General features: G+C 36.8%; 2 protein-coding genes across 2 annotated transcripts; both read right to left on the bottom strand.

Annotated features, from left to right (window-relative positions):
* Positions 1 to 4,088: 4,088 nt before the first annotated feature.
* On the bottom strand, positions 4,089 to 6,212 carry LOC139893159 (uncharacterized). The gene is made up of 4 exons (XM_071876313.1): positions 6,099 to 6,212; positions 5,665 to 6,011; positions 4,815 to 5,562; positions 4,089 to 4,352 (listed from the first exon to the last, which is right to left on the bottom strand). The coding sequence occupies exons 1-4, from the start codon at positions 6,210 to 6,212 to the stop codon at positions 4,089 to 4,091; spliced, it is 1,473 nt and encodes a 490-aa protein (XP_071732414.1).
* A 7,362-nt stretch (positions 6,213 to 13,574) lies between these two features.
* On the bottom strand, positions 13,575 to 21,762 carry LOC139867666 (outer envelope protein 80, chloroplastic). The gene is made up of 16 exons (XM_071856033.1): positions 21,154 to 21,762; positions 19,333 to 19,426; positions 19,172 to 19,254; positions 18,720 to 18,814; positions 18,552 to 18,621; positions 18,358 to 18,451; positions 18,175 to 18,256; positions 17,600 to 17,635; positions 17,312 to 17,465; positions 16,989 to 17,129; positions 15,986 to 16,056; positions 15,237 to 15,315; positions 15,023 to 15,138; positions 14,757 to 14,904; positions 14,531 to 14,600; positions 13,575 to 14,167 (listed from the first exon to the last, which is right to left on the bottom strand). Exons 1-16 carry the CDS (start codon positions 21,715 to 21,717, stop codon positions 14,013 to 14,015), a joined length of 2,052 nt encoding a protein of 683 aa, XP_071712134.1. The 5' UTR covers positions 21,718 to 21,762; the 3' UTR covers positions 13,575 to 14,012.
* Between the last annotated feature and the right edge of the window lie 1,766 nt (positions 21,763 to 23,528).

Genomic DNA, 23,528 nt, shown 5'->3' with positions numbered 1-23,528 from the left:
AAAGAACAATAAACATAGGTGGAGACATAGAAATGCTATACCAACAACGAGAAACACACCTAAACATACATATCTACAAACATAAACCTACGTACATAACTACATACCTACATACTTACATACGTACGTACATACATGCATGCATGCATACATACATACATACATACATACATACATACATACATACATACATACATACATACATACATACATACATACATAATTCCGTAACTAAATAATACATAAGACATACATATGTGAAACATACAAGCAAACATACATGCATACACACATTCACGCATACATACATGCACCCTAACATACCTACATCCATAAACATACAAAAACATAGAAACAAACATAAGCATACATACAAAAACCTACTTACAAACATCCATGAACAATAAAAAATAATGCAAACATATATGCACACATAAAAACAACCATAAACATACATACCCCAAAAACAACCATACATAAACATGCATGCATCCAAACCCTAAACCCTAAACCTGCGTACATACATACACATATGCATACATACATATACATACCTCCACAAAAATAAACATACATGCACACACATACATACCCAATACCAAGATGGGGCCCTGATTAAAAGCAAAGCGCGAAAAACACTATACATGAGGATACATACATACGTATATCACTTAAAAGAAGATACATACACACATTCACCCAAAACCACAAGCACCCCCCCCCCCCCACACACACACACACACAAAACCAAAGTCTATTCATCTATTCTAATTCTAGCCCTCCACGCATTCCTATCAGAAGTCATGTCCTCAGTCAATAAAAACTCCTTCACGTCGAGCTTTATTCTATCCTCCCACTTACGTGTAGGTCTACCCCTTCTCCTTACACCATCCACTGTAAGTGTCTCGACTCTCCTAACAGGTGCAGTAAGAGGTCGCCTCCTCACATGCCCAAACCATCGAAGTCGTTCTTCTCTTAACTTGTCGATTGTGACGCCTCGTACAAAACCATCATGTATGAATCGTCAACAACAGGTCCATTACACGGTACAATACTACATGCTGTTTTAAATCAAGTTTTTCATTCAAAAAGGATAACATTTTACAAAAGATAACGTGACACAAAGGTCGTTACAAGCCATTATTCAAATAACATAAGTTGTGAATGCAAGATAAAAGTTCCCTGATTGACATCTCTAAGTAATGCAGCGAAAGTCTAACACAACGAGTCTGTAACAGCAAGTCTATAACACCAAGACAGCAAGTCTAACAGCGGAAGCAACAACGTCTAAGCACCTGAGAAATACACGCTTAAAAGTCAACACGAATGTTGTTGAGCTATAGTTTGTTTGTATTCAGTAATGTAATGTAGACCACGAGATTTCGTATTCCAAAACAGTATGAAAAGTATATGCTTATCCGTGGGCACCCGGTAACTAACTTAACTTAATAATAATACCCCCTAAAAGTACACTTGGCGAGTGCGTATGTCCTCGAAGTATCAAAAACCCGTTAAATGCTAGCGCGACTAGCCCGAGTGGGGATGTCAAACCTGATGGATCCATATCTAATATTAACGTTCACCGGTTTAAAAACTAATGATTAAACGTTACCGTGCTAAGGGGAATGTTTGTGCCGTTATATCACCCACACATATGTAAAGTTTAAGTACTCGTGTCTAGTATGTAGAAACATAAAAAGCGCTTGTATTCTCAGTCCCAAAAATAGTAAAGCAAAAAAGGGAAGCTATAACTAACAGTGAATGTGCGGTAAAGTCGATATGAAAAGTATGCAAGTAATAAGTCGGTCTGAAAGGTCGTCAACCTAAGTCAAAGGTCACTAAGTCAGTATATTGTCCCTAAAAGTTTAAGAGTGAATAAATTAAGTTTTAAGTATTGTCATCATCATCATCATCATCATTATCATCATACGTAAAAGAATAAGTTTTCAACAAGAATAGAGATTGAAACAAAAGGCTGACTTCGGACAGCTGCTACGACCTCTATTCAAAATGAAAAGACGTGTGGTCAGTGGCCAAGGCTCCATATGTGAGTCCTCTAACCACTGTCCAATTTTCAGAACCTAACTCTTCTTCGTTTGACCGTGGCGACGGTTTAAGTGCGAGTAGGTCAGAATTTTTAGTACGTCATTACAAAGGCGTAGTGACTTTCGGAAGGCTATAAATCCTAAACCGTATATCGGATTTAGGCGAGGACTAAACGAAAAGTCATCTAATCGAAACAAACTATCTGGAAATCAATTTTTTAGAAGTCCAGGAGTCTGATCAGACCCCAAAAAATAGCAAACAAGTGCTCCGGTGGGTTTCTTGGTGCTTGATGCTCATCACGGTTCTCATCCTTGATGCGTGTAAGCTTCAAGCGTACAAATCTTTGATGTTTTAGCATCACTTTGACCAAGTTTCAACCATCAACACACAACTAAGAGTAAAAGCTATCATTCTACAGGTTTTGAACATCAAGATTACCTCTTTATTGCATAAACCCAATAAAGCTTCAACATTTGTCCTTTTTACACAAGTTTATGCATCTTCATCATATATGATGATGAAGACTTGATCTTTATCATCACAATAATCACAAAAAGGTTCCAAGTAAGTGAGATCTACAATAATAACTTAGATCTCAAGTATTAAGAAAACCCTAAGCTAGAAAGCTTGGATCTTTACAAGATTAATGAGACCATAAGCTAGAAAGCTAAGATCTAATGAAAGTAATGAGACCATAATCTAAAAAGCTAAGATCTTTAACAAAATAATGAAATCCTAAGCTAGTAAGCTTGGATCTTTAATGTTCTTGAAGATCCTTAAAGCAAAAGACTAGATCTTCAAGTTACATGAAGATCATAAATACAAGTTTTGATCTTTATAACAAAATAAAGAAATCATAAGCTAGATCTAACAAGTAAATAAAGATTCAAAGCTAGAAAGCTTGAATCTTTCATGTTCTAGAAGGATTCAAACCTAAGTTTGAATCTACAAGATATAACAAGATCAAGAAGCTAAAAAGCTTGATCTCCACATGATGATGATGATGTCGACTACAAGAAGAAGAAAAGAAGAAGTATAAAACTTGGAACTTACAATTTTTAGAGTGAGAAAGACTAGAGAGAGAATAAAAGAGTAAGTGTGTGTAATTTGTGAATGAGATCAAGTGTGAAATGTGAGGAATTAGCATGGTATTTATAGGAATTGATGGGGTGGCAAGGTGGTGGTGGCCGTGGGTTATGGGGGGACAAGGGGGACAAACTTTTGCTTTTTGGTTAATGGTTGTCTAAAGTTGGTGCTTATGTTGGGATCCCATGCAACAATTGTGATTACGGTTAACAAAAATGCTAGTATGTTCCCTCTAATAAATGGGCATTTATCTTACATTTATATGGGTCATCAACTTATTAAAATTGGGCTAATTAAATAGTCCATTAGCTAGAGTAGGGTGGGCTTGAGTCCAACAAGGTAGAAAGTCCAACAAGAATAACTAGTGAGCATAAGTAAATTACTAAGCATAATTAAGCAACTAAAAGCCCAAGTAATTGCTATTAGAAAATAACAATTAGTATTACGTAGTCGTAATATTCCAATTACGACTAAAGTTAAACGTGTACCAAAACATATAGCTCGTTCTGAACGTCAAGTGACACTAACGGTCGTAAAGGCATTCGGGGATCAATTTAAGTAACTAAGTACTTAATGGCACGTTGTATGGTATAAACGAAGGTAATTAATCATGAAATAAGATCCCAGAATATATTATAGCTCAGTACGCACAAATACGCAGTTTCGTAGAAAGTAACAAGCACAAAAGCAAGTCGAAAAAGTTGGGTCGTTACATCGATGATGCTTCTAACTTTCATATTCTCCCTAAAAACACTATTTGGAATCATATCCAACATCGTTTTACCGCATGTCTACCTAAGCATCCTCATCTCTGCCACCTCCATCCTTCTCTCTTGAGCCTTCGTCATTGGCCAACACTCTGATCCGTATAGCATGGCAGGTCTAACTGCCACCTTTAAGAATTTCCCTTTTAACTTTAGGGGGATCTTCCTGTCGCATAAGACTCCAGTCGTTGCTCACCACTTCACCCACCCTACTTTAATACGGTGTGATACGTCTTCATCTATTCTCCCTGATTTGTGGAGCATCGAGCCTAGGTATCTAAACGAGGTTTTTGGATGCAAGATCTGGTCTCCAATGCAGATGTTCACTCCATCATCTTGTTCATCATCATTTCTATCAAAATCACATCTAATGTATTCCATCTTTTGTCTACTAATTTGTAGGCCATTACCTTCCAAGGCCACCCTCCATTGTTCTAGTCTTCTATTAAGCTCCTCCTTAGATTTGGAAACAAGCACAATATCATCTGTAAAAATCAAAGACCAAGGGATACCATCTTGTATCCCTCGAGGTAATGGCCGATCCCTGATGCAGGCCTACTTCTATTGGGAAAACTTTCGTATTTCCCACTGGCGTTCGAACGCAAGACTTCGCCCCTTCATACATATCCCTAATAACACTAATATATATACTCGGGATACTTCTACCATTAAGGGTCTTCCAAATCAAGTTTCGTGGAACGCAATCGTAGTCCTTTTCCAAGTCTAAGAAAACCATCTCAAGGTTCTTTTACTTTTCTCTATACTTCTCCATAAGGTTCCTGATAATATGGATTGCCTCTATCGAGGAGCGCCTTGGCATGAAACCAAATTGGTTTTCCGAAACAAATGTAACGCGTCGAAGTATAGTCTCAATCACTCTCTCCCAAAGCTTCATAGTATGGCTAAGTAATTTTATACCTCTATAGTTACTGCAGATTTGAGCATCCCCTTGTTCTTATAGATGGGAATAGTCTCGCTCACTCTCCATTCCATAGGAATTTTAGCGCTTCGATACGTCTTGTTAAAGAGGAAAGTCAACCACCTAACACCATCGTCGCCGAGGCATCGCCACGCCTCAATGGGGATCTGGTCAGGTCCCACAGCTTTATTTCTCCCCATCTTTCGTAGTGCCGATCTTACTTCCTCTTGGTTGATCCTCCCAACCTCTATGTTGTTCTGGGATTGTTCTATATCAGAGTCTTGCGGATCTACGTGACACTCAGGACTTCCTCCAGCGAAAAGGGATGAGAAATACTCTTCCCATCTTTTTCGAATTTCGTCTTCTTTTTCTAAGGTTTGCCCAGCTTCATTTTTGATAAACTTGATGTTATCTATGTCCGTGCGCCTTCGCTCCCTAGCTTTGGCTATCCTGTAGATATCATTTGCTCCTTCTTTGGAGTCTAGTTTTCTATACAAACCTTCATATGCCTTTTCTTTTGCACGGGCTACAGCCTTCTTAGCTTCTCTTTTAGCTTCTTTATATCTCTCTACAACCCTAGTTCTACCTGCCGGAGTCCCATCCCGACAAGCTATGAGCTCCCTAAACCTTAGTTGCTTAAGTGCGACTTTGCTTTGAACCTCGTCATTAAGCCACCATGATTCTCTATCCGACCTATGTCCTCTCGATGTTCCTGCTGACACACCTAAGGCTTCCTTGGCTGCCTCTCTAATGGTGGACGCCAGTCAATTCCACATCTGGTCTGCATCATCATGAGATACCATATCCACTACTGCATCAACTCTATCTACAACCAAAAATTTAAAAGACTCTGCCTTCTCTCCATTCAACTTCTTCCATAAGATTTTAGGTTGGGTGGGCCTTACACTCTTGGTGACTCGTCTCTGGAGAACTAAATCCATGACCAACAATCTGTGCTGGGAGGAGCATGTCATGTCAGTCAGGGCCTTACAGTCCCCACATGTCCTAAAATCCCCTTTGCGAAGTAACAAATAGTCGATCTGGGTACTATGACCCCCACTATGGAAGGTTGCTAACTGAGCATTCGTCTCCTTGAAAAACGAATTCGCAACAACTAAATCGTGAGCAACAGCAAAATTAAGATTAGAGAGCCCTTCCTCGTTTCTCACTCCGTACCCAAAGCCCCCATGGGCACCCTGATAACCCTCGACATCCGTTCCTATATGACCATTTAGATCCCCACCAATAAGTCATCGATGGTCCGAAGGGCACATCCTCACAACCACATCTAACGATTCCCAGAAGTGTCTCTTCTCAGCTGCACCAAGGCCCGCATGAGGTGCATAAGCGCTAATGACTGTGTAGGTCACCTCCTGGATAACTATCCTAACCGACATAATCCTATTGCCCCGTCTACTCACATCCACGACATTCTCGTTATAGGGTGGGCCAATAATAATTCCAACACCATTTCTAGCTACTCTCGATCCTGAGAACCACAACTTCTAGTCCCTGATCTTAACTGCCCCTCGGCCCTTCCATCTAGTCTCTTGGACACACAAAAGGTCCACTTTACATTTATGTAAAGTCTCTACTAGTTCATAACGTTTGCCGGTCAAAGTACCCACATTCCAACTACCTGCTCTAATCCTAACCGGCTTCGCTAACCTATTGCCGCTTCTAGATCCTATAAACCTACCAGCCCCTGAGCTCGAAGGACATGACCTCAAGTAACCATGAGAACGTCTAAAGTCTATCTCCCTTTAAGAAACGAGAACGATAAATGAATAGAAAAAGAATATACAAAGACAACAAAATGGTATAATAATAATAATAATAATAATAATAATAATAATAATAATAATAATAATAATAATAATAATAATAATAATAATAATAATAATAATAATAATAATAATAATAATAATAATAATAATAAATCTAAAATTTAGAACAACACTAGTAAGAAACTAGAAACAAATAATCTAGGCAGAAGCAAAATATCTTAATACTAACTAGTAGTAATATTGTATCTATATTAAAAGTTGCTTTATATCAATACAATAATAGTCTATCAATACACAAATGGTAATAATACAGTAGTAGGCACAAATAGCATCACACTACACAATCTAAACTTAAATAGATTTGTAATAATAAATTATTGATTTTTTAATTAATTATAAATATAAAAATGGGTATATTTAAATATCTATCTAAGTCGAAGTACCGGTTTACCGAAATCAGTTCCCAAAAGTTACAATCAGGGAGGTCGCTTACTAGCTTAGAAGATTAAATTAACTATATGATCATGTGCAATAAAAATAAACAGCAACACAAAGTTAAAAAACGGCAAATAACAAGTAAGTGTAGGAGAAAAGGCGAGGGATGTAACCGGCCGGCAGGTAAAAATTTTCCGGCAGCGTGGTCGTTAGTCTCCTAGAGGTAGCGGTCTAGGAAAACTGCAACACAAAGTGAGTCTCGTCGTAGGCCGATTGTGGCGGTGATGCAGTACTCGCCAGAAAAATAGGCCTGAAAACAAACACCAAGTTTTGCCAGCAAAATTCCCGGCGCGTGGTTGGTCAATTTTCGGTGAAACTTGGGGTACTAGGTTCGTACCAGTTAGATGTGAATTTTGGAGGTGCTGGTGTATCACGATTTTTGTCCGCTATCTTATTTATTTTCTGTCATCTTAATTTCACAACTTTGTTTTGCGAATTTTTTGATATACACGTTTGTATATCAAATTGTTAATAATGAAATCAAGAGTACTCCGTAATAATTGGGACAGTAGCATCAATAATCAGTTTTACAACTACAATAATTTACAAGATTTGTCCAACCAGTCACATGCCCAACTTTGGAACATCATTGAAGCCAATCAAAGAATTATTGTCCAGCAGGCCCAACAGCAGGCTCAACAGCAGGTCCAACAGCGGGCTCAACAACAAGCCCAACAACAAGCACAATGCTTTTACACAGCCCAACCCGCTTCTTTTACTCAGGAGACGGGTGCGTCTTCACATCTTACTTCCTGTATTAATAATCTTAGTATTGTTTTTAATAATTGCAAATATTCATCAGTAGCTGTTGGTAGCGGGAACACCATTCCCGTCACTAACACCGGTCATAGCTTGTTACCCAATGTCCACCGACCGTTACATTTACATAATGTACTTGTAACCCCTAACATCGTTAAAAACCTCATATTCAGTCGTCAATTTACCTGTGATAATCTAGTTTCTGTTGAATTTGATCCTTTTGGTTTTTCTATGAAAGATTATCTGACGCATCGTCTACTTCTCCGATGTGATAGCACCGGGGATCTCAACCCACTTACATCACCCACGTCTCACTCTTCTCAGAAGGCTCTTCTCACGAGTCCGATTACATGGCATCAGCGTCTCGGACATCCCGGACATGATGTTTTTCGAAGACTCATTTCTAATAAAGATATTATTTGTGATAAATCGTCGTCCCCCGTTCTTTGCCATGCATGTCAGCTTGGCAAACACGTGCGACTCCATTTTTTTGTTTCTAGTTCTCATGATAATGCTACTTTTGAAATTATTCATTCGGATTTATGGACATCTCATGTTCACCTAGCCTTAGTGGTTTAAAATATTATATTATATTTCTTGATCATTTTTCGCATTATGTATGGGTTTTTCCATTACGCAATAAATCTGACGCATTTACCACATTCATACAATTCCATACATTTGTTCGCACTCAATTTAACCAAGAAATCAAAGCTTTTCAATGTGATAATGGGGGTGAATTCGATAAAACGCCTTTCACCAACTCCTTCAAACCAACGGTATTCAATTTCGCTTCTCTTGTCCTTACACTTCCCAACAAAATGGGAAGTCTGAACGCATGCTTCGTACCATTAATAACCTCATCCACACTCTCCTTTCTCAAGCTCATCTTCCACCTACCTACTGGGCCGAAGCTCTTCACATGGAAGCATATCTTCTCAATATTCTCCCTTCATCTGCTATCAATCATGAAATCCCTTACTTTCGCCTATATCAACAAAAACCTAACTACACCATCCTCCGTGTCTTCAGATACCTTTGCTACCCTCATTTACCAACCACTAACAAACTAGCCCCTTGCTCCACTCCCTGCATCTTCCGTGGGTACCCCTCCAACCATCGGGGTTACCGCTGTTTGGATCTAACCAACAACAGAATCATTCTCTCTCGTCATGTTACCTTCGATGAAACATCCTTTCCATTTGGATCCATGACACCCACTCAACCACCGTCATATGACTTTCTTGATCCTCCGCCCAGCTTATTCTCCCGATCCTTTCACATATCCCCCACTCCTACCAATCCATCATCGATTCATCGCAGACAGCGCCTCTTCCTACTGAGGCTACCACCACTGACATTACCCCACATCAGATCCCGGAGACACAGCCTCCTCTTTCCGAGTCTACAGCCGCTAACACCACTCAGCGTCACATCCCAGAGACACAGCCTCCTCCTTCTGAGGCTACAACCGCTAACACCACACAACGTCCTATCCCGGAGACACAACCTCCTCCTTCCGAGGTTACATCTTCCTCAACTTCCTCTCATCCCATGATCACTCGTCATCGCCTTGGCACCACCAAAACCGTGCAACGGCTTAACCTTTACACCACTATCATATATCCCGTTCCTTGCACCTACCCTGACGCTCTCCACGACCCTAATTGGAAACAAGCTATGACTGATGAATATAATGCTTTAGTTAAAAATCATACTTGGAAACTTGTGCCTCGTCCATCGAACACGAACATAGTTCATTCCATGTGGTTGTTTAAGCACAAGTATAATGCAGATGGTGACTTGAGCAGGTATAAGGCTCGACTTGTTGCTAGCGGTCGTAGCCAACAGATTGGCATTGATTGTGATGAGACTTTAAGCCCGGTCGTCAAACCGTCATCGATTCGCATCGTCCTAAGTTTGGCGGTTTCCAGACACTAGCCTATTCACCAGCTAGATGTCAAGAACGCCTTTCTTCACGGACAGTTGTCAGAAACTGTATATATGCATCAGCCACCAGGGTTTCGAGACCCTCAATATCCGGATCATGTCTACTTATTGCAGAAATCTCTATATGGCCTTAAACAGGCCCCTCGAGCTTGGTTTCAGCACTTTGCGGGTTATGCCCAACGAATTGGCTTTCAACAAAGTCGGTGTGATACTTCTCTGTTCATTTATCGTCGGAGATCAGACACTGCGTACCTACTGTTATATGTTGATGATATCATTTTGACCGCCTCTTCCACAGGGTTACTTCAGCAGATTATCTCCTCCTTGCACAAGGAATTTGCTATGACTGATTTGGGCCCATTGAACTACTTTCTCGGGATTCACGCTACTCGTACTGCTTCTGGTCTCTTTCTTTCACAGAAACAGTATGCCACTGAGATTATTGAGCGAGCTGGTATGTCCACTTGCCAGCCATGCTGGACCCCAGTTGAACCGGGTGCCAAGCTTACCAGTCATGGCCCCACTGTTAAGGATCCGACTAACTATCGGAGCCTTGCCGGCGCTCTACAGTATCTCACGTTCACTCGAACGGATATTTCATACGCTGTCTAACAGATATGTCTCTTCATGCACGATCCTCGATAGCAGCACTTGCATGCCCTAAAACGGATCATTTGGTACATTCAGGGCACCACTGAGCATGGTCTCCAGTTATACACATCATCTCCCTCCACATTGGTTGCTTACTCTGACGCTGATTGGGCAGGTTGCCCCACTACTAGACGATCTACATCAGGCTACTGTGTTTTTCTCGGCAACAACCTCCTATCCTGGTCCTCTAAGCGGCAACTCACGCCCTCTCGCTCTAGTGCAGAAGCGGAGTATCGTGGAGTTGCTAATGTTGTTGCCGAGACTTGTTGGGTCTGTAATCTTCTGCGCGAGCTACACTATCCTCTCACATCAGCTACGTTAGTATATTGTGATAATGTTATCTCGGTATATCTCTCCACCAATCCTGTACAGCATCAGCGGACTAAGCACATTGAGATTGATATTCATTTTGTTCGTGATCTCGTTGCTCAGGGACAAGTACGGGTCTTACATGTTCCGTCCAGATATCAGTTTGTCGACATTTTCACTAAGGGGCTTCCATTTGCACTATTTGATGAGTTTAGATCCAGTTTAAGCGTTCGACAAACTCCCGCTCCAACTGCGGGGGGATGTTAGAGATATTACATAGTCCATGTTCCATGTTTAGTGGGCCTATCCCGATTATCAGCTGTAGGGTTTATGGCTATTTATTCTAGTCTCATTGATGTATGATGTATGCAATTCAATCATATCAATAATATCAATTATCTAATGTTAACAAAATCAATCCATGGTGTCGATTTGGGTATTCAAAGGCGGGGCTTAAAATATCAAAGTATTTGGTCTGACATAGTTAATTCCTTCAAGTGGGTGGCAGATAATAACTTCATTAATCGGTACAGTTTGCATAAAAGAGTTGGTAATGCATGTGATACTTTATTTTGGAGAGATGTTTGGTTAGGTTATGATTCGTTGTGGTCGCGTTATAACCTTCATTTCCATCTAGATTCGAAACCGAATGATTTCATTATTGATAAGAGATGTCCAACAGGTTAGAATGGAGGTGGTTGCATGATTTCTTTGGTAGAACATCTCAGGAGCCGACTCTCTGATGATGGAGTTATCAACGGTTCACTTGTGCGATATATCGGATGAATGAGTGTGGGGTCTGGCATATGACGGAATTTTCTCTGCTGCAAACGTTCGCAAATTCCTAGATGATACGATGCTTTATGCGGCCACAGCGATCGCTATTTGGAACATAGTTCTTGCCATAAAGTTAAATGTATTTATTTGGAGGTTATCTCTTGATGCTTTGCTGCATAGATTTAATTTGATGCGAAAAGGAGTAGAAACTGTGGATAAGACGTGCCCGACGTGTGGAGCAGATATTGAGATGTCGAACATATTTTCATCGATTATACTACGGCTCGTGATTGGTGGAGTGGAATATGTGGTTGGTGTAGTGTTCATATACCGTCAAATGTTATGTCTTGGAAAGAACGCAAGTTAGATAGATACTAACCAATCTAGTGCGGAATGGAAGAACCGAATGTATATCATTGCGGTGACAATGGTGTGGACCATTTAGAAATTTTAGAATGGCATCGTTTTTAACACTCATGCAATTAAGAAGTGTGTTTTATTCGATTCTATTCGTTAGTACTCATTTTTTGGTTAAAAAATAGGGGAAAGTTAAGGTGTAGTTTAATGTCTTGGTTATGTCATCCGTTTTTTGTTTTTCTTTTCTAGTTCTTCGCTAGTTTGTGTTCTTTGATTTTTACTAAAAGTTGGTCGTTTCAAAAAATGATAGGGACTCTTCGATGAGAGGATATGAAATTAAGGTAACAATAAAATAGAAATTTGCATCTTTTGAGTTACGTGTGTTTGAGTTTTTAAATCAACTAAATTTGAACTCATATGAAGGAGATATGACCAAAACGGTGGCAGCTCGCAAATTTTGCAAGCCTTAACAATTTTGATCATATCTCCTTCTTATGGCCCCAAATTGGGTTAATTCTCAAGCACAAACATTTGTAACTCAAATGACTATAGATTTCATTTTATTTCAAGAGGCAACGACCCCCGACTACCCCTCTCCGTCTTTAGTTAGGGAAAAGGTCAAAAACACTTGCCGGATAACTTGGCTAAACTGCATACATCTAAATAAAACTAGCCTTTTCTCTAGGTAGCCTTGCAGGAAAACTATATTATATTATCGCTAAATTGGGATTAACATAATTATGTATGTTAACTTGGTTGCTTCCACATGTAAGAAACACATCTTTATGTACTATTTTTCTTTTATTCTCGCATCGAATTTCAGAAGTATGATAGGTTATTGTGATAGAGTTGAACCGTAGAATCATAACCCATAAAAGGACAATGGGAAACAAGAGTTTTTTCCTTGGAACCATATATAACACCTGTCTTGAAATCTTGTTTGAAGACAATGTTGGTTGCTTCCACATGTAGAAAATTACAGTGCCTTACTAAAAAGGGGACAACATATAATCTGTTTCATTGGTTGGCCTGCAATTCTAAAAACTTTTAAGGTACAAGCACTAGATGCTAAACTTAAATGTAAGTAAATAAAAAGATGTGTTGGGATTGCAGCCAGATTTTACTAAACATCAGTAAGATAAATCAGTTGGAAACACCAACAGAACCAAAATGCATGTTTCCAATGAACTTAGAAAACATTAAGTGCATCATTTTGTGTAATAGTGAATTGATCAAGAATTCAAGATCATGAGCACACGTGCAGGTAACGCTAGGGGTGGTCAGTATTTGGTTTGAAACCGTGGAACCGGAAAACCAAACCGAAACCAAACCGGAAAAAAACCAAATCGAATTTGAAAAACGATTTTCGGATCGAGTCAAACCGAAACCGAATTTGAATTCGGTTTTCGGTTCGGTTTTCGGTTTTGAAAATTCTGAATTCGGTTTAACCGAAAACCGAATTCAATGTTTTTATATATTTAATTTGTATATTTATATTTTAATGTCATTATAAGTTGAGATCCAATCAATAAAATATATTCTCACCCATATGACGATTTGGTAACTCACAATATAATTATGTTACTCAAATTATTATGTTCTTCTTCTTAATTACAGAAGCGGTAAACGTCATAATTAAACTGTAAACATTAATAAATCATCGAATTCTTTATAATATAATAGTACGTCATTGTTTTAGGATATAAATAACTAAGACATCAGTAACGCCACAATTAAACTACCATCGTTCTCAGTTTTTTCATAATATTCGGTTTTAACCGAAAACCGAACCGAATCCGAATCCGAATTCGGTTTTCGGTTTTGCCCAAAAAAATTTCAAAACCGAATAAACCGAACAAACCGAAAACCGAACCGATGAACACTCCTAGGTAACGCCAATATCACGTGCTCCCTATTTCAAGTTTTCTAATGAGGCAATATAATGTCGAATCCAAGTCTCTATGGCGACTGGCGACTTGCCAATTACGTTGCACATCCAACTAAATTTGACTTAAACTACAAAGATTTAATCATCATTTACTTTAAAATTATAATTTTGTTACATTTACCAAAATTTTTAGATGAAAAAATAAATAAAATGAAAATTAGATCTCAATTTCGTTGGCCAACTCCAAAGTGAAACCTTCCGTTTCTTTTATCATTGAAAGCGTACTCAAGCCGAAGAGGCCCTAACGGAGAGGCCACACGTACACCAACTCCATAACCATATCCACTTCCAAGCTTTGACCTTGCCCCAGCAGGATCCCCTTCAAAATATATAAAGATAAATAATATAATAAATAAATATTAAATATATAAATGATTCCAAAGAAAATAGACTAGAGGTGAAAGGGGGCAACGCGGATCAAGATGTGTAACTTTTCTACGTGTCTGGTTGGGTTGACCTAAAACACTTTGAATTACTTCATAAGAATATATATAGAATTTAAACAAATAATTTAGGTGTTTATCATAAATACACACTTTTAAGTAATTTTCAACCCACTAAACAACTTTGTCCCATTTACTTCAAGGCAAAACTAGGTTACTTTAACCTGTTTTACCTGTATATAGGTAATGGGTCAAAATTATTCTCTCTATAGTAATATGATAATGACACCATAAATTACCAGGAACAGTTGCGCCTGAACCCAGATCAGTTCCATAATCAGCAAACACAGCTCCTTCTACTGGTCCCACCTATGAAATCAGATGGATGAAGCAAATCACGAAATTCAAAAAAAGAGAGCATAAACTAAATACCGTGTGTGTTACATAAATACAAATAAACAAAACCCACAATACCAAAAAAAATTAAAAAAATAAAAGAAAACAGGTAATTAATTAATCACCCACCAGAGGGAAAGATATTTCTCCACAACCAACAGCATAAGATCTCCCTGACCCAATATCACCTTCTTCATACCCTCTAACGCTATTTGTTCCACCGATTGGGAATGCTTCATGGGGAGGGAAATTACCCACGACATGACCACCCGATAAACTGTTATATTTAAAAAAAAAAAAAAGAGTAAATATGTTAACAAAAATAACTAATTAAATAAAGTACCTCGAATCAAATAACGAGTTTGAGGTACGTAATATCAAGTATAATATAGTACCTTAGATTAAGGCGTGCGGGGCCAATTAAGAGGCCTTTCCTTGCACGTGCAGTAACTCTATTAAAAACTAGCCACTCGGTCCATACAGGAAGTCCCTGCTCCATAGTAACAACTAACTGCAAAATAATTAGCTATGAGATCATACAATCACAAAAAATAAAAAATAATAATAATATAAAATAATAGATAGATAAATAAATAAAAAAAGTAGTACCATAGAAGAGCTGGGGTCACTAGAGCCGGTATAAACACTTTCAACTTTAGCAAGTACCATGTCATCGTGATTATTGCCACTACAACAAATAGGAAATAAATTGTTAAGTTTGCTGTTAAATTATGCGACTCTAAGAGCACTGGGAGTGGTGACTGAGGTCACTTGGCATGTCAAGCAATTGCTGAGTCGGAAAAAGTGGGGAGTGGTGACCTCTGTCAGTTAGGCATGTCAGTTTATATTTTTATTATTTTTTTTATGATTTTAAAAAAACATAAATTAATAAAAATAACTTTCATTAAAAAAAAAAAAAATTACATTTCCTAAGAAAAGGTAAAAACATACGATTCCTAAAAATAAAAAAATAAAAAACATTACGATTCCTAAAAAAAAGAAAAACATTACCAACCTAAAATTAAAAAAAAAAACATTACAAGTCCTAAAAATAAAAAGGGTTGTATATATATAGATAAAAGTGGGGAAAGTGAGGATTAAAAAAAAAAAAAAAAAAGGGTTGAGAGTGTGTGTTTGGGTTGAGAAAAGGGTTGTATATATATAGATAAAAGTGGGGAAAGTGAGGATTAAAAATAAAAAATAAAAAAAAAAGATGGCCGTTGTTGCGTCGCCCAGGCGACTGACCAAGCCGGGACGGACCATCAAAAATTGGTTGGGGAGTGGGGTGACTTGTGACTAGGTGGGGGACGAGCCCCACTCCCATTGCTCTAAACTAATACAAAAGATCTCAAATTTACCTAGCAGTTAACGGGCAACTATAGATGTCCCGTACCATCGGATCACCTTTTTCATCACGAGCACCAGCACGCTGTTATTAACGAGATTATAATAAGGTAGAAATGGGCTTAAATAATAGTCATAATAAGATAATTACCTGCAATATAACGTTTTGCTACATATAGTGTTGGGATATTTTTTATTTTTCAATTTTTTATCTTATAATAAGTTCTTCGCCTTTAAATCAAAGGTTGGGATGTTTTTCTAATGTATGAGTTCAGAGTGATTTACCAACTAATAGGTACAATGACCAAAATGAACATTACTATATACGAGTAGTATGCACTTGTTCTAATCTAAAATACAACAATTCTTACATAACTACTACAAATATATTTTTCAAATACTATTTGTTAACGAATTTTATATATGAAACTAATTCTAGCTAGGGACGTGGTAAACATAAAAGGTTAATAAGTCATGAGAATCCATTTTGATAACGAATTATCCACATTTTGACCCCTAAATAAATAATCATTCTAGAAAAATACCCACATATGCAGAATAAAATACGATTCATATAGACAATGGTTACTCTGATTAATTAACTATCATGAAGAATCCGCAAACGTAATATGATCGTATGACTCGTCCAAAGTCCCAGAGAAATGAGTTTTAATGACGCTGAAGGTGAATTAACTGTTGGAACTTGGATATAATGAAATAATACATTTTCAAAAAGTTATAATCATTGTTGAGTCTTAAAGTTGAATGTTAAAAATAAAAATTTCTTTAAAAGGAAGGATGATACGTTTATATGTTTTATTATAGATTATAGATTACAGAATATACATTACAGATATAGACATAGATAAGCATGATTATAATTCTTTTATCTAACCACTAAAAACTGATTATGACAACTTCAAGTAGCAACAATCAGATAATTACTTACGTAGAGCACATCCAAAACATTTTCATATGTTATCGCATATTCAAGATATAGTGTAGATATAGAAATACCTGAAAAATAAGCCCTGCAGTCCCACTCCATTTAGGTCTGAATGGGCGGCCATATTCAATGCCAGCAGTAATACGTCCAATGGTTGGGTTACTAACGTTGCTTGGATCGCCATGAACAAGAGTGCCAGGTGTCCTTGAATTCTGAAACTCAAAAAATAGATTAAATTATAATCTAGAAATAGAAATATCAGGAGCAAAAATATAGTTAACTGACATTAAAACCGATTATAGTTACTTGAAATAATCAGTTGAAAACTGTAAATTTGAACACCCCTTAAATATGAAGAAAAATGACAATTTTAAAAATTGAATTTAAAGGGTACCTGAATCATTATTGTTTTTGAGGTCCGTTTATCATCTCCTTCAATCCAAGGATCCGTGTAGTTCAGCCGGAATAATGAGTCAATTTGCCCTCTCTCTAATGAAAGATTAATCTTTTGATTCCTCCCAAAAAGATTTCGATGATAAAGTGCCAAACTGTAATTAAAGGAAAATATATAAAAAAAAAAAAAAAAAAAGTTCAGGATTAACTTGTAGGGAACTAAAACCATAGAGCAATAATGATACTGAAGTTAAATATGTGAATAGTATTTCCTCAAAGAGTATATTACCTTCCGATAAGTCCTGCTAGAGGGCCACTTGTAATCCTACAAACAAAAAAGACCCATAAGTGAATATTGTTGGACGTATCATATACAATGCGAAGAGAACATTGAAAGTTATAAACCTATTATATAGTCGGTAAAAGACACCAAATATGGAAGTAATCCAGTTATCAGTTTACAATTGAGGTGACAATTTCAACTTGTTTACTTATGAATGGGCCAATTTGCAACATGCTTATCACTTATCAGACGGGTCAAATTATTATTATTATTATTTTTTAAAGGTAAAGGATAACAAGTCAAAGGAGTTAAAAGACACCAAAACTCCAATTCTAGCACAGCATCCTACTATTTATTCAAAAAATTTATTATTACAGTAAAATATAGCATTTGACTTCCTCTAATAAATATTTTCACTCTATCCGGGCCCAAAATTGGACAAAAAAGGGTGTTCCCAGATCAAACAAACCTGGCCGGTCTGAACTACATTGAAAATGACACATTTAACCCAAACGCATCTTGACCCGTTACCCCCTGTTGTCACGAGTCACACTACATGAACCAAAGATGAGAGCACATACCCACTTGATATACCACCACCAGCTGATATACCTCCACTAACACGTTCAACTGCATTAACTGTTAAATCAACCTTCCCGGAGTCTGCCATTAAACATTATAACATTACTTCAAATCAACGTAAATATTTATCTCATACCAAATATAACCATCATCCTAATCCATATTGGGAGATCTCATTTTACCGCCAGCAGGTTGCGGAACAATGCTAACATCCTCCATGATACCCATGGCTAACAACGTATCTACATCTCTTTTTGCTTGAAGCATACTATAGACCTAAAAGAGTAAAAAGAATGTTACATTATCACAAATTAATATATGTGAGATACTGAGATACAAATATCAAATTTATGGGAAAATGTCGGTAGTCTTATACCTGCCCCTTTTTTGTATTAAGTTGGCGAAGTATTGTCGCAGGTTTTGTTTTACCCGTAGTTGGCTCACCCCTGAATCACACCGCAAAATTTAGGTACAATATATAATGTAAACATATCCTTATAATGAAATCACCACATTATTAGCAGAATAAAGATTGTATGCTTACGTTTTACTAAGAAAACGTACGGATATGTTGTTGACCTCTGCTTCTGACACTTGTAACCTAATAATTCCCCCAGAAAGAATCTCGATACCTGAAACCTGATTATTTCATCGATATAAAGTAAGCTGATTGATAGAATATAAGGTGGCAATTCTGGCCCATTTAATTGTATTATAAAACATCTGTGGTTATCCTAAAAAAAATTATACATAGAATCTTTAAAAGAACTTTATTTAATAGTCTTTCAGGTCAATGGTCAAACAACCAACTGTAAGCAAAAAATAAAAATGCCCATTTTGACTCACTACCCAACCCACCTGATCGCCCATTTTGCCACCTCCAGCATTTAATGTCTCATAAAGACTACTCCACTATATACCAATTTAAACGTCCAACATGCCTTTTAACATATGGAATCACAAAAATAAAACATTACAATAGGATCAAATGCTAACCAGGCCAAAAAGACCACGCTCCATATACCACCCATTAATAGAGTTTATAACTTCATCTAAACGTCTGATGTTAACAATTTTTCCTGCATAACTTAACATTTCTGTTACCAACAACTATCAACCTTTCAGAATACTTGATGGTGTATATGGCAAAAACCTACCATATGAATCACGGAATTTATCCTCTACAAACTTTGTTGGCAAAACATTGGCTCCTTCACACACCAGCCCTTGGAAATCTTGGTTTGGTTCTACCTTATACAGGTGTAAATATTAAATCAAAAGAGTTCACTAAAACATAACAAGATTGTACATATAAATTATACCTGACAAATGGGTCAGTTTGGGTAACGGGGCAAAAAGGTTTTTGGTTGAAATGGGGTCACGGGTCAAACGGGCCATCTTTTTAAACGGGCCCGAATGGGTCAAGTTGAGTCGGGTGGTAACGGATCGAAACAGGTCATGGTCAAATGGGTAAAAAAATGGGAGGTGATTCTCACACACACTACTTTTTGATCCATGTACACTTTTATCTCATAAAATCACAGTTATGCCCCTAAAGAGTTGAACTTATATTATTATTATAGGTAAAATTAAGGGTAAAATAGATAATTAGGTGTACATGGATCAAAAAGTGGTGTGTGAGAATCACCTCCCTAAAAAAATTATTTTAGTTATTATTATTTTTTATTATTTATATTTATTATATATAAGAAAATATTAATTAATATACATAATACATGTTAGATAATACAAGCATGAATGTTTTCATAAATGTTTAACGGATGCAACTTATTAAGATCTTTATTCTTGACCCTTTTGACCCATTCACAAGACCCATTACACCTATCTCTATTTTTCGAGCTTTAGGAATTGATACCAATTCGACCTAGTTCTTTATGTTTTGTGTAGGACCCAATATGTTGGAGGGAAACCCATTAGACCTTATTTTAGGTTTAGGGTTTACATTGACATGTTTTTTTTTTCAAGACCCAAATGACCAAAAAGCTTCAACCAGTTAATCCAAATTTGAGTATGGTGCCAGGAATAATATAAAGCATAATAGCATTTGGAATCGAATAGTGCTAACTGTTAAGTGACTATATTACGCCAAAAGGTATTCAGAAAAAGCAAGAAGACACTGAATTGTAACGTATAACAACATTTGCATATCTTGCTTTTTGAAGCTTGATATCTTAAATATAAGTGCGATATATAAATATATTGCACGATAGCATTTCCTTAACTAGCTTTCTCCTTAACTAGCTTTCTCCTCGCTTAACTATAATTATGCAAGTCACTTAAAATATCATCACCAAGTTCATTATACCAAAAAGTAGAGAGATAAATTAGGTGTCGTGTTCGCCTGTTCAGGGTCGCCTGTCCGTCTACGCTGTTTAATATATCTGAACCCTAACCCAACCCTTTACTGAATCATAACAAGTTCCACGCTAACCCGTCCCCATTACTTAATCGTGTCAACCCACTTACAGTCTGAATAGAATAATAAGATACAAAATAAATATTGGAAGGTGAAACTTAGTAATATTTTGAGGGTATATGACAATATTAAGGAATAAGCATAGGTGTAAGATACTTTCAAAATACACAAAACATACTAAGACGTAAACCACATATACCTACAAGGTAGTCGAGAACTGAAATTTTGTAATTGTAAACGTAGCGTTTGATAGAATATTCAGCCAACAACCCTAGCCAAACCTACTTATCAAACGGATTAGCCGTGTCTTGCCCATTTACAACATAACCTGTTTAGACCCAACCCTAACCTGACTACTTTCATCTGTTTCAGTTTTCATGTCATACAGTGTCGAAAATTGTCACCCCTACCAAAAGCATTACAGTTTAACAATATCATAAATTTAACAACAACCAAGCAATTGCTCTGAATCCATCACATTGCATACAACTAAACAGCTAAATTACGAACACGTATAAATGCATTGATTGAAATAAAATACCTGAAACACCAAACGGATACCATCACGAGTATCAACAGCAACAGGCATACAAGAAGAAAAATAGCCACTACCAATAATCCTATGCACATCTTCTTGAACTTCGCGTACAGTTAACGCAGAATTAGGTCTACATGTTTTCAATGCAGTAACTGCTTCTTCTTCTAGATCCTTCCTTTCAAGTTCTTCTCCATCTTTATTTCTAACCAACACCTCACTAATTAACACACGCTCATCATCGTTTCGACTCACTGAGTGACTCTTACTCAGAGACAACTCGGTGCCGTCCTCATCACCTCTGGTTAACGCTAATGATGCTGAGCAGAGTAGTGGTGGTTGAAATTTGGAGTGGTTGTTAGGGTTTGTTGTGAGTTTGGGGAAATTGTTTATGAATTGAGTGAGTGAGTGTTTTGAATTGTTGATGATTGATGTGATGGAGAGATGGAGGTCGGCGAAGAGCGGCGGTGGACGGCGGTGAAGGTAGTGGTGACGGCGGTTTTGGATAGGGGTAAAGTGAGGGATTTTGACGGAGGATGATCGGAATTGGACGGATTTGTTTTCCGGCATTGTTTCAATCGGTGGGTTTATGATGCTGAAAAGCCGTTTACCTAATTTTTCTACGCAAAGGGGGTTTAGAACATTGATAAAAGGGTTTTGTTTGAAATATAAAAGAAAATGGAGTAGTTAATTAATTCATTATTTAATTTAATAATTATAAATTAAATTAAATTAAATTAATAATAATAATAATTATTATTATTATTATTATAATAATGTATAATTAGAAATTATTACTATACAGGGGTATTTTCGTCATTTCACCTTTTTTTTGTCTCCAACGGTAAAAGAAGCAACTTTCGTAAAAAAAATCAACCCTTCAATGTTACCAAAAGATGTCGAAAAAAAATTCTTTTTTACAAAAAAATCAATTAACTTTTTTTCCTTTTTTTTTCTTTTTCTTCCTCAACGATAAAAGAGGCAACTTTCATAAAAGGAACAACTCTTCAATGCTACCAAAAGATGTCGAAAAACATTCTTTTTTACAAAATAGATCAACTAACTTTAAAATAATAATAAAAAGGGAACGTTAAAAGAAGCAACTTTCACAAAAGGAACAACCTTTCAATGTTAGATGTCGAAAAAAATTCTTTTTTACAAAATAGATCAAGACTTTTTTTTAACTCGCATTCAAAACGGAGCCCCCGGCGCGAAGCGAGGGCTCCACAACTAGTTAGAAACAAATGTTGGGTTGAAGCCGATTTTAGCCTCTAAGACAATATATAACGCAGCGGAATGGCTCCGTAAACAACACAATCACGTCACCATTACGCCACCATCACCCCACAATGAGGAGTGATGGTCCAAATGAAGCTAGGCGTGATCATAGCACCAAGGAAGAATATTTGGGAATGATAACTCCTCCGACTAATAATAAATTAGATAATTTTATTTGTAATTTAATTATAAAATGAAAATAATATAATAACTAATAAGGTGTAACCTATTTTTCAATTACACAATCATCACCTCATACAATTACAAACTTTGTCACGCCATTACATTTGCCAATTCAGCGCTATACCCTCACAAAAATGCCACATCACACCCCATCACCATTAAAAATGGTCTAAGTCGTTTACTTTGAGGGATCTCGATGATGTTCAAAGAGCTACGATGATGGTGTTAATGTGAATGATCTTTCAATATGACGTGATAAGGAGTTTTCTTTCTTTGCTCGTTCGAAGAAAGCCATTAAATTCGCTAAAATGGAAGACAAGATCATTAAATCGGTTATAAAGAATAAGAAATTCAGCGGTTGAACATAGCAAAGATTAAGTGTATTCAGTTGAACCTTAAAAGGTTTTTGGTCAACGCGCTTCGCTGCACGCGAGAAACTTTTTTTTACATAATTATATGTTTCCAATTAAAATAATTTAACGTTAATGAGCTAAAAAAATCAAGAGGCAATAATTCATTTCAACATAGCAAACACCTCATACAATTGTACATAAAACATACCGTAGTTTTCGTTGTTTACTTTTAATTATATACTAACTAATTATATACCTGACATAATGCGGGTAAAACAATGCTGTTAAAATGTTGTAAAAATATTTTAAAAAAAGAATCATACTATAAAAAAGTTGTAGGGTTTAAAATATAAAAAAAATGAAATGTGATAGTTGGATAACCTATATTTAAAAACACAAATAGAAAATGTTAAGCTAAAAAAAAAATTTAGAGGGTTAAAATCGGACAAAAATAACGAGGGATTGAAATGTAAATTTGGCGAGTGCTTAAATCGAAAAAAGAAATATAAAGGAGTCAAATTGTAAATTAGCGATTTAATTATAAAAAAAAATAAGGGTATGAAAGTA

This window comes from Rutidosis leptorrhynchoides, chromosome 1, assembly GCF_046630445.1.
Source record: "Rutidosis leptorrhynchoides isolate AG116_Rl617_1_P2 chromosome 1, CSIRO_AGI_Rlap_v1, whole genome shotgun sequence".
In the NCBI taxonomy this organism is placed as follows: Eukaryota; Viridiplantae; Streptophyta; class Magnoliopsida; order Asterales; family Asteraceae; genus Rutidosis; species Rutidosis leptorrhynchoides.
The sequence above is the reverse complement of the archived record's forward strand: the minus strand, read 5'-3'. Positions and strand labels throughout refer to the sequence as shown.

Excerpts from the sequence above, each read along its gene's own strand:
- LOC139893159 (XM_071876313.1), bottom strand. The coding sequence starts at position 6,212 with ATGTCGGTTAGGATAGTTATCCAGGAGGTGACCTACACAGTCATTAGC. Across the intron at positions 5,563-5,664 it reads TTGAATGGAGAGAAGGCAGA|AGAGGCAGCCAAGGAAGCCT; the intron begins GTCTTTTAAATT and ends GTCCACCATTAG. Across the intron at positions 4,353-4,814 it reads AATCTGCAGTAACTATAGAG|GAGGAGCTTAATAGAAGACT; the intron begins GTATAAAATTAC and ends TCCAAATCTAAG.
- LOC139867666 (XM_071856033.1), bottom strand. The coding sequence starts at position 21,717 with ATGCCGGAAAACAAATCCGTCCAATTCCGATCATCCTCCGTCAAAATC. Across the intron at positions 18,815-19,171 it reads AGCGTGGTCTTTTTGGCCTG|GTTTCAGGTATCGAGATTCT; the intron begins GTTAGCATTTGA and ends TGAAATAATCAG. Across the intron at positions 18,622-18,719 it reads GTACGTTTTCTTAGTAAAAC|GGGTGAGCCAACTACGGGTA; the intron begins GTAAGCATACAA and ends GGTGTGATTCAG.